Source organism: Saccoglossus kowalevskii, chromosome 1, assembly GCF_978046115.1.
Source record: "Saccoglossus kowalevskii chromosome 1, keSacKowa6.1, whole genome shotgun sequence".
In the NCBI taxonomy this organism is placed as follows: Eukaryota; Metazoa; Hemichordata; class Enteropneusta; family Harrimaniidae; genus Saccoglossus; species Saccoglossus kowalevskii.
The window spans coordinates 3,882,390-3,894,723 of NC_140641.1; the positions used below are offsets into that span (position 1 = coordinate 3,882,390).

Below are 12,334 nucleotides of genomic sequence, written 5' to 3' on the forward strand. Positions count from 1 at the left end.
ACATTGGCTACTCAACTTTTCATCAATATTTTAGAAATGAACAATTTTGTAAATCAACTGACCTGGTTGTTTATAATGATCTTCATACGCATCAAACCAGTAAAACCGAAACACTTGATCACCATCATCATTTGTTGTCAATGGCAACGATGAAGAGTCAACAGATATATCATGTACAACTTGCTCTTCAGTGATTTCTCCACGGACAGTTTCCCAGCCACTACTTGTCAACACGACTGGAGACTCACTTTAAGATAAAACAGTGATGCTAATATTAATTTGGGAGTTCAAGAGAAATTGAATATAGTAATAGACCCTTGAAACCATGATCTACTGGGGCATAGTTTTAAGTTTCATCCTTGTTCGCTCATACAAAATAAAGTGGTAAATTCAACAGGTAAATTTAGTTTGAATCCCATTTTGTATTTATTTGTATTTGTATTTATTTATTTACACCAGAAAAAGAAAATATACATAACACAATTAATTTTTCCTTTTTACCACTGCAAAGGATTCTGGTGTGGGTCATGGAAATAGCTCATTTGAGCTAGTCATTTATGACTGCAAAGCTTTTAAACTTGCCAACTTGATTTTCTTTTCCATGATGGACGATTTTTACATTGCTGCTTAAACTACATTATTTATTTGCTTTGAACACTTATTTCTATCTGTGAATTACATACTTTTTTTTTTTACAACCAAGCACAGGTAGAAATTTCAGTTTTATTGTTAAACAACACATGAATGTCACAGTCCTTGTTATTTACTCATAAAATAATCATGTTAAAATAATACAAGGAACATCTGCAAACAATTGAATTCCTAATTTTCGAGTTGTTAGTTTTCTACGGAATTCTGCTAGAGGGCGCATCCAAAATACCCGTATGACGAGCCCGAGTGGGGTTGTTTTTATTGAAGTTCTGTATTCTTACATGCGTAAATCAATGGATTGGAAAAGCAAAAAAGTTCCAGAACTCTGCAAATTTCTTCGGAATCGTGGTATAACTTGCAGCAATATTAATGTTCGTAAAGCTAAACTTTTTGAACTTGTTGAGTTAGCAAACGAGTTGAATGTTCGCCAAGAGTCAAACAATCGTCGTCGTACTGTAAAACACAGTGATCCGTGTAACCTAAAAACTTCATACTTTACCTTTGTTTGAAATAGCTTACATGTTCGCATATTTGTTGCATCGAAGTGACTGGACAACAGCCAGACTGAAAGAATATCGACTTGATAATGGTTATTTATTTCATCATTTCCGTAAAGCTTCATCATGTGCAGAATACAGAATTTATTTTCATTATGGCAGAGTGTATTCGGCAATGATCCATGAAAGAAAATCCTTACAAGCCATGGTTTATTATTAAATCAAACTCTAAAATAGTTTCTGGTGTTTGTAATTGTGTAGTGTAAGTGTGAATTAATATGATTCACCAGGCAATCAGCAGATGCAGTTATCATAAATGTTTTCGTTTGCGCTCGTCTCGGGAAGATGACAGTCTTCGTTTGTCAATCGATGTATAACTGCGGTTGAAAGACTGCTGTCTCCAGTTATTGAACTAAAAAAATACTGGCGCAGGATGGAAAATGCCGTGAACGAACCCGGGAATATAGTTTGGCGTCCACTCAGGTTCCCGACGACGCATTCGAATCCACTGGCGTTGAAATGATTTCTTGGACGAAAGAAATGTATGAAAAGTTACGCCTTTCATCTCAGGATATTTTGCTGTTTTTTTCTTTTTAATCGAACCCCAGGAATAGCATTACAATACCAGTTAACCATTTTGACCAATTCTTGCAAAACGTTTTTAAAAAGTAAGACTCAGGCAACAGTAACTACTAGTATATTGCTTACAGCAGACGCCGCTCAAATTCAACCCCACCACAAACGTTGAACGGACTGTCATCCGGGTACTTTGAGAACGCCATCTATCGAATTTCGTGAGAAAAATAGTAACTCGGAAATTAGGAATTAATATGTACTCTATGTGGGTGCAACTTATCATAAAGTGATTTCCCTCAATCTGAAAACTGGGTTTGTTTCAGTATGACCACTATAATTCCCATCAAAATGTAGCCCTGACACCCCTCTACATTTTCTACTGAGATTGATAATGGTATGACCCATCTGTCATTGATTCAGATCAAGGTCATGACCAGGTCATGAGATCACTAAAAACCCTAGTATTACAATCTAAGCTAATTATTTATTCTGACCATGCTCAGTTGTTCTCTCAGTGCAGTTGGGAGAGGTAGTTTTGAATGAAAATCATGAAAAAGACCCACTTAGAATTTTCAGATCTGAAAAAAAATTACGTGCATGATTGGCAGAGACTTGCTCATCAACCTGACAAGTTTCATCGATATCTGCTGCAGAATTGTTGAGAAAATGCTAGAGACATCACAGACGGTAAATTGAAATAAGAATTAATAGTCCACCTTTCAGGCTGCGCCTGAAACAGGGACTAAAAAGGTTTTGGGGGAAAAGACCACTGTAGATGTTACCTCGCTTTTACGTCTTCCTTTACATCATCAGGTTTTTCAGCTTCCATCTGCACCTCATTTTGAATTGTCTCTTCTTCAACATCTTCATCCTCTATATCATAATTATCAAGTCCATTGTCATGATCTAATAATTGAAACATGTATGACTGGTCAATGATTTGTGTGCCATTAGATAGTGCCAAACTATTTGTCAATATAGGGCAACAAATAGCTGTACCTTCCACTTCATCTGTATCCATGACAACATCTTCCACTGGTTCATATTTGATTCTTTTTAGTGGTGGGTCGTCCCTGATGTCAGATATGTCAGACTGTGCCTTGCGTTGTAATGCCTTGTTCTGGTTCCCTGATGTTGGCATTGGTGACTTTGGAGGCATAACTCTGGGTCTGCTAGCGAATGGGTTACGGTTACGACTTGCCGGTGATGGTCCAACAGGGGAGGGTAGCCTGAAAAAATAGGTATTGGGTTACATTCAAACATTCCAATTCCATTGTGAATGCAACAGGATTTGGGTTATTTTTAGATCTTGAAACTATAAATTTCGAATTAAAATAAAATAATAAATTAGTCAAATAATACATACCCTTCTGGTTTGAATTTCATTCTTATCGGAACAGGTTTTGGCATAGGTGGAGGCTACATGTAACAAACAAACAAACATACATTACTTATCTCATTCAAACTTGAATTCCTTTCAAAATGTCTCTAAGAGTAAATAACTCACTTCATTTTTCATTTAAAATGTCTATGATCCGAGTAAATAACTCGCTTCATTTTTCATTTTATTTAAAATGTCTATGATCTGAGTAAATAACTCACTTCATTTTTCATTTAAAATGTCTATGATCCGAGTAAATAACTCACTTCATTTTTCATTTTATTTAAAATGTCTATGATCCGAGTAAATAACTCACTTCATTTTTTATTTCATTTAAAACGTCTATGATCTGAGTAAATAACTCACTTCATTTTTCATTTAAAATGTCTATGATCCGAGTAAATAACTCACTTCATTTTTCATTTTATTTAAAATGTCTATGATCTGAGTAAATAACTCACTTCATTTTTCATTTAAAATGTCTATGATCTGAGTAAATAACTCACTTCATTTTTCATTTCATTTAGAATGTCTCCAAGTAATTCATCATCATCCAGGCTCACTTCTTTTTCAGATTTCTTCTTTTTACCAGCACCAGAGAGAAACATACTTTTTATGTTGTTTGGTTTCACAGATGCTTGTTTCTTGGCATTCTAAATAAAAACAAAAATACAAATATTGTCATTATACCATCATCCATGAATTCCTAAATTACTATCTGGCTGTACATAGTTATTATTTAATAAGTAACTTGATAAGTCAATGCACAAGTTGGATTCATAAAACAGTAATACCGTAAAAGCTCAATCAATTCGGCCACCTATTTTTTGCGTCATGGTTAATTTTAAAATGTATCCGTTTAGTTCGGCCATCTGTCCAGTCAGTCTATTGTTTGTATTCAATTAGTTCGCCCTGTGATGACACCGCCCGATTTTTACGTCACTCTCTTAACAAAGGTATATTTTCACACATCTATCACGTAAATACAATGTACATGTATAAGCATTTACATCCATGGTATAAGCAATCAGGATATCCGCCAGATGTGCAGTCATGGTGTCAACTGTGGTTGTACAAAAGACGTGTGAAATCTCTAGTACGTCCATGGTGAAATATACTCTGTTGATTGTCATTACAAATTACCCAGTACATCAGTTGTAAATAATCGCTAAGAAAATTCACATCACGACGCCAAAAATATCGACAACGAACAAATACTTTAAGTCATTGCTAGCAATCACTGACGAAACGAAGCTCCATGGTTTAGGGACAACAAAATTCAGGCCGACACTTGACTCTCGTCTTTGGAATTTCAAGCAAGTCATACAAAGTCGCAAATGTGTTACGTGAAAGAGTCATTATTATTGGACGTAGTTTTGTTTACACAGTCACGCAGCACGTCAAAATATCTTCTTTTTTTCGGTTGACCCAAATAAAATTATCTGCTGGATTGTTTCAGCACAGTCGTTTCAGTAATGTTCGAAACATTGTCCTGCAGAGTTGTTTGTTTAAAAGTCAAGTAGATTATTAATGTTAACGGGGTAAAAAATTAATTAATGCCGACTTGCAAATTGTATCGTCTTCGGCATTTCCAGTAAGTCGATACAAAGTCGCCAATGTGTAGCGTGAAAGCGTCATTTTTATTGGACATGGTTTTGTTTACACAGTCACGCAGCAAGTCAAAATATCTTCTTTTTTTTTGGTTGACCCAAATAAAATCACCGGCTGGATTGTTTCGACACAGTCGTCCCAGTTATGTTCTAAACTTTCTCTTGCAACGTTGTTTGTTTAAAAGTCGGGTGGATTTTTTGTTTTGTTTTAACTGTGGGTAAAAAAACATGACCGTGAAGTGAAGACTGCGCTCTCATAGCGGTTTCAGTAGTGGTGCGTGGTTACGGTAAAGTGGCAGACGAGACGACGTGAGGTGTGAATCCTGGGCCTATCATTTCGACATTGTACATCAGACTGAGTACTGACTGATGTACATCCTTTAATTTCAAAAGAATATGTGATAATGTTGTGGCTGGTCAGAGTATCATGCTATAAAAGTGGCGATTTCTCTGGGGAAAGACACTCACTTTTAGTTTTCCCACAAGCTATTAGTACTTATTTTGTCGCTCGCTAGCCATGTCTCGAATCGATTCATTTTTTACTAAGGCAACTGCCGAGGTCCCAGCTGTACCTGCTTCTATGTACCGGACAACACCACCCGCCCCGCCCCGCCACCACATCCTCCAAAAAGAGATACCGTAACAAAATATCAGTGTGTCGTCTCGTATTATGTTTTTCAGTGTTATTTATTGTAGTTTATTTAAAATATATTATTGTACTGTATGTATAGTTTAATTGTAGAAAATTTCAAAAAAAAAGTACAGCAATTAGCAATAAAGCATAATTCTATTCTACTCTATTCCAGTGAGTTTTTCACGTTACCATGTTTGTTTACATTTACGGGAGTGTGACATAAAACTGTCGTCTCCACGGCAACAAAACAGCAGGTGGCCTGGTTGCGTCAGATTTCTTGAACGCTCTTGTAGTTTGTCTCAGACTAGTACTACACCTTTACTCTAATCTCGGGAAAACGATATATTTATTCAGTTACCGGTGATACACACTTCGAACCCAGTTTTAAAACGTTGAAAAATTATTCAAACAAATTGACCACTTCGGAAACATTTTTTCTATATTTATTCAGTCAATTGGCCCACCCACAAAAATATTTATTTTTACATGGCCGAATTGATTGAGTTTTTACGGTATATGTGCATTGTCTTTTGATAACTGGCAAATGACAGTGAGATGACTAACTGGAAAGGCACATACATGAAAACATGATGGAAACGACTACAGACACCATACATATTTATTAAAGGATCATACATGTAGTAATGTTCCAGTATCTAATGATATGTACACAATGTAGTCTAGCTGGAGACAATTTGTCTAGATCTGTAGCAGATGAGAACTCATGTAAGCACATACAACTAATGATCACGCAATTCTGTGCTTCAAATGAATAACAACTTACAGGTTTAGCTGTTTTTCTATCATTACTACCACCTTTCTTTCCTACAAAGAAAAAGAATCAAAGTAAAAATTGTAGCTATGCTATAGGATGCATGTTTCTGGACAACAGAGACTGACAATGATAGAGTAGTCTCACCTTGCTTTTCAGATGAACAGTCTTCATTGAGTTCTTCATCAAATATTTCCCTACCATCTTCAACATAACCAGTGCCATCTGCATGAAAGGGAAGATAGTGTGGTTATTTCTCGTGCTTATCATGAGAACAAAGATCATGACATCATGAGAACATACAGTACTCATTCCGCCCAACCTCCCGCTTTTATCGCTTTTTTTCCCCGACCGCTTAATTTCCGACCGCTCGCTGCTTTCAGACCGGAAACCGATCGCTTTTTTTTTTGCTCGCTCGCTTTTGTTCGCTCGCTCGATCTTGCTATGGCTGGCTTTAGAAACATCGTCCGCTTCCCAACCGACCGCTGGAGTAACGATGATGGTACATTGTATGTATAAACTTATGTTTTTATTCGTAATAAATTTATGTTTTAATGACGCTTCAAAATACAACACGTATTGCTTCTCTGTATTGGGAAAGGGGACAAAGATGCCTTCAAATCACTTGACACATTGTAACGTTCGCTACGCAAGTCGAACTGTGACCTGTATTTACATATTTACGTCCTTGTGTGCGTAGTTCAAGCAGCTATATAACTGGTCAATCAATAGTGATATGTATTTTGACTAAATTTATTATGAAGGGCGCTCAAAATAATTTGACACTTTGTTATTTGCGAACACAACTCACACTATGACCCTTACTCAATTTGATTAAGTAATACGAATGCTGTAGTTCAGAAAATATATTGGGTTAACTATTGCTTGTGTCTGGGTGTGCAAAACAAAACTGCACATATAATCATCGCATAGCTGATTTCTACAAATCAATTGGACTTAAACTACTAGTATAATGACTGTGACGATTAATCGCTTGACAAGTACAAGTACAAGCTTGAGTACAAGCGGCGACGAATCATTGGATTGGCAGCAGCCGGACGAAAAACGAAAGAGATGTCGGAACAGTTAATTGTTGAGGAAAAATTAAACAAAACAAACACAGCCAATGATACATTTCGAAAATAAAAATACAACATAAACGCTATCAAAGACGCCGAACATCGTTCATGACATCATAGGAACATCGTTCATGACATCGCAGGAACATCGATCATGACATCATGGGAACATAGATTATGACATCATGAGAACATAGATTATGACATCATATGAACATAGATCATGACATCATGAGAACATAGATTATGACATCATATGAACATAGATCATGACATCATGAGATCATAGATCATGACATCATGAGATCATAGATCATAACATCATGAGAACATAGATCATGACATCATGAGAACATAGATCATAACATCATATGAACATAGATCATGACATCATGAGAACATAGATCATAACATCATAAGAACATAGATCATGACACCATATGAACATAGATCATGACATCATGAGAACATGATGTACTCCTCAGGTGGTCAAGAGAAGCATCATTTCCTCTTTAAAAATCTGTTGAATGGACACTATTGTTTAATTTGTATCATTCAAACCAGACTTCCATGCACAACCAGCTTTGAGCAATCTACATGTGTGACCATTGGAATAGGTGTGAATATATAGACAAAAGCAACTACCATATATACAACACAGGTTACCGCTAGGAAGGCTAAATCAACTGATTTCAGTGGCTTGATTACTACAAAAGTCAGTAAAAACTGTTAAGGTACAGATGCATGTTCGTGGGCATTCGGAGTGAATTATTCCGCTTGCATGCTGGAAGCGTCTACGTCTTGTCTTTTTTTTGTAGTTTGCAAGACTAGTTGGTAGCGCTTGAGGTAAGTTAAACAGGGCCGCGGACAGGAAGTTACACATCGCCGCACCGTAACTGAGGCCAGCAACTCATTTGCATATAACATCAACAGTGACTTGTCAATCAAAGAGCAACGTAAACAAACTTTCGGGACTTTTAATCACATACGCGTGCCTCGATTCCTTATATTTTAAAATCCATTTTTAGACGAGTTCCAGCATTGACAATGCTTCGAAATTTCAACACTATCTAGCCAAGACTGTCTGGGTAAAAAAAGCAAAAAAAAAGAAAATTCACTCCCAAGAGCCCACGAACCTGCATCTATACCTTAATACTACGGGTATTATAATCTTCTTAATGAAGATAAATTCAGAAACTGTTTGTGATTGTTTTCAGGCATTACATGTTGTGACAGTTCACTGGTTGTTCGGTCATGTGACTAGGGCCTATAAATCAATGCAACCTTTATTCACTCTTTGGCTGGATATAAAAAACATGGCTATTAGCATAGCAGTGCTGGATATAAACAACATGGCTAATGGCATAGCAGTGCTGGATATAAACAACATGGCTATTGGCATAGCAGTGCTGGATATAAACAACATGGCTATTGGCATAGCAGTGTAGGATATAAACAACATGGCTATTGGCATAGCAGTGCTGGATATAAACAACATGGCTATTGGCATAGCAGTGCTGGATATAAACAACATGGCTATTGGCATAGCAGTGCTGGATATAAACAACATGGCTATTGGCATAGCAGTGCTGGATATAAACATGGCTATTGGCATAGCAGTGCTGGATATAAACAACATGGCTATTGGCATAGCAGTGTTGGATATAAACAACATGGCTAATGGCATAGCAGTGCTGGATATAAACAACATGGCTATTGGCATAGCAGTGTTGGATATAAACAACATGGCTATTGGCATAGCAGTGCTGTATATAAACAACATGGCTATTGGCATAGCAGTGCTGGATATAAACAACATGGCTATTGGCATAGCAGTGTTGGATATAAACAACATGGCTATTGGCATAGCAGTGTTGGATATAAACAACATGGCTATTGGCATAGCAGTGCTGGATATAAACAACATGGCTATTGGCATAGCAGTGTTGGATATAAACAACATGGCTATTGGCATAGCAGTGTTGGATATAAACAACATGGCTATTGGCATAGCAGTGTTGGATATAAACAACATGGCTATTGGCATAGCAGTGTTGGATATAAACAACATGGCTATTGGCATAGCAGTGCTGGATATAAACAACATGGCTATTGGCATAGCAGTGTTGGATATAAACAACATGGCTATTGGCATAGCAGTGTTGGATATAAACAACATGGCTATTGGCATAGCAGTGTTGGATATAAACAACATGGCTATTGGCATAGCAGTGTTGGATATAAACAACATGGCTATTGGCATAGCAGTGTTGGATATAAACAACATGGCTATTGGCATAGCAGTGCTAGATATAAACAACATGGCTATTGGCATAGCAGTGTTGGATATAAACAACATGGCTATTGGCATAGCAGTGTAGGATATAAACAACATGGCTATTGGCATAGCAGTGCTGGATATAAACAACATGGCTATTGGCATAGCAGTGCTGGATATAAACAACATGGCTATTGGCATAGCAGTGCTGGATATAAACAACATGGCTATTGGCATAGCAGTGCTGGATATAAACAACATGGCTATTGGCATAGCAGTGCTGGATATAAACAACATGGCTATTGGCATAGCAGTGCTGGATATAAACAACATGGCTAATGGCATAGCAGTGCTGGATATAAACAACATGGCTATTGGCATAGCAGTGCTAGATATAAACAACCTGGCTATTGGCATAGCAGTGTTGGATATAAACAACATGGCTATTGGCATAGCAGTGTTGGATATAAACAACATGGCTATTGGCATAGCAGTGCTGGATATAAACAACATGGCTATTGGCATAGCAGTGTTGGATATAAACAACATGGCTATTGGCATAGCAGTGTTGGATATAAACAACATGGCTATTGGCATAGCAGTGCTAGATATAAACAACATGGCTATTGGCATAGCAGTGTTGGATATAAACAACATGGCTATTGGCATAGCAGTGCTGGATATAAACAACATGGCTATTGGCATAGCAGTGTTGGATATAAACAACATGGCTATTGGCATAGCAGTGTTGGATATAAACAACATGGCTATTGGCATAGCAGTGTTGGATATAAACAACATGGCTATTGGCATAGCAGTGCTAGATATAAACAACATGGCTATTGGCATAGCAGTGTTGGATATAAACAACATGGCTATTGGCATAGCAGTGTAGGATATAAACAACATGGCTATTGGCATAGCAGTGCTGGATATAAACAACATGGCTATTGGCATAGCAGTGCTGGATATAAACAACATGGCTATTGGCATAGCAGTGCTGGATATAAACAACATGGCTATTGGCATAGCAGTGCTGGATATAAACAACATGGCTATTGGCATAGCAGTGCTGGATATAAACAACATGGCTATTGGCATAGCAGTGCTGGATATAAACAACATGGCTAATGGCATAGCAGTGCTGGATATAAACAACATGGCTATTGGCATAGCAGTGCTAGATATAAACAACCTGGCTATTGGCATAGCAGTGTTGGATATAAACAACATGGCTATTGGCATAGCAGTGTTGGATATAAACAACATGGCTATTGGCATAGCAGTGCTGGATATAAACAACATGGCTATTGGCATAGCAGTGTTGGATATAAACAACATGGCTATTGGCATAGCAGTGTTGGATATAAACAACATGGCTATTGGCATAGCAGTGCTAGATATAAACAACATGGCTATTGGCATAGCAGTGTTGGATATAAACAACATGGCTATTGGCATAGCAGTGCTGGATATAAACAACATGGCTATTGGCATTGCAGTGCTGGATATAAACAACATGGCTATTGGCATAGCAGTGTTGGATATAAACAACATGGCTATTGGCATAGCAGTGCTGGATATAAACAACATGGCTATTGGCATAGCAGTGTTGGATATAAACAACATGGCTATTGGCATAGCAGTGCTGGATATAAACATGGCTATTGGCATAGCAGTGCTGGATATAAACAACATGGCTATTGGCATAGCAGTGTTGGATATAAACAACATGGCTATTGGCATAGCAGTGCTGGATATAAACAACATGGCTATTGGCATAGCAGTGTTGGATATAAACAACATGGCTAATGGCATAGCAGTGTTGGATATAAACAACATGGCTATTGGCATAGCAGTGTTGGATATAAACAACATGGCTATTGGCATAGCAGTGTTGGATATAAACAACATGGCTATTGGCATAGCAGTGCTGGATATAAACAACATGGCTAATGGCATAGCAGTGCTGGATATAAACAACATGGCTAATGGCATAGCAGTGTTGGATATAAACAACATGGCTATTGGCATAGCAGTGCTGGATATAAACAACATGGCTATTGGCATAGCAGTGCTGGATATAAACAACATGGCTATTGGCATAGCAGTGTTGGATATAAACAACATGGCTATTGGCATAGCAGTGCTGGATATAAACAACACGGCTATTGGCATAGCAGTGTTGGATATAAACAACACGGCTATTGGCATAGCAGTGTTGGATATAAACAACATGGCTATTGGCATAGCAGTGCTGGATATAAACAACATGGCTATTGGCATAGCAGTGTTGGATATAAACAACATGGCTATTGGCATAGCAGTGCTGGATATAAACAACATGGCTATTGGCATAGCAGTGCTGGATATAAACAACATGGCTATTGGCATAGCAGTGCTGGATATAAACAACATGGCTATTGGCATAGCAGTGTTGGATATAAACAACATGGCTATTGGCATTGCAGTGCTGGATATAAACAACATGGCTATTGGCATAGCAGTGCTGGATATAAACAACATGGCTATTGGCATAGCAGTGCTGGATATAAACAACATGGCTATTGGCATAGCAGTGTTGGATATAAACAACATGGCTATTGGCATTGCAGTGCTGGATATAAACAACATGGCTATTGGCATAGCAGTGCTGGATATAAACAACATGGCTATTGGCATAGCAGTGCTGGATATAAACAACATGGCTATTGGCATAGCAGTGCTGGATATACTGTAAAGGGGGTAATTATTCACTGGGTTTTAATTTAGCTTATTTCGCTGACTGGAAAAATGCGCTAAATTAAAACACAGTGAATATGTAAAATTTAGCATAGAACACATTATCTAAATGAT

The 12,334-nt window shown here is 37.5% G+C and overlaps 1 protein-coding gene across 1 annotated transcript in view; it reads right to left on the reverse strand.

The window, feature by feature from the left end:
• LOC102802291 (DNA polymerase alpha catalytic subunit-like) overlaps positions 1-12,334 on the reverse strand; it is a 107,197-nt gene that overhangs the window by 66,280 nt on the left and 28,583 nt on the right. Inside the window, exons 4-10 of the mRNA XM_085498422.1 lie at positions 6,269-6,346; positions 6,134-6,174; positions 3,612-3,758; positions 3,091-3,143; positions 2,724-2,953; positions 2,507-2,630; positions 63-247 (exon numbers count right to left, since the gene is read on the reverse strand). Coding sequence (XP_085354548.1) covers positions 63-247; positions 2,507-2,630; positions 2,724-2,953; positions 3,091-3,143; positions 3,612-3,758; positions 6,134-6,174; positions 6,269-6,346 — 858 coding nt within the window. The remainder of the gene's footprint in view (positions 1-62; positions 248-2,506; positions 2,631-2,723; positions 2,954-3,090; positions 3,144-3,611; positions 3,759-6,133; positions 6,175-6,268; positions 6,347-12,334) is intronic.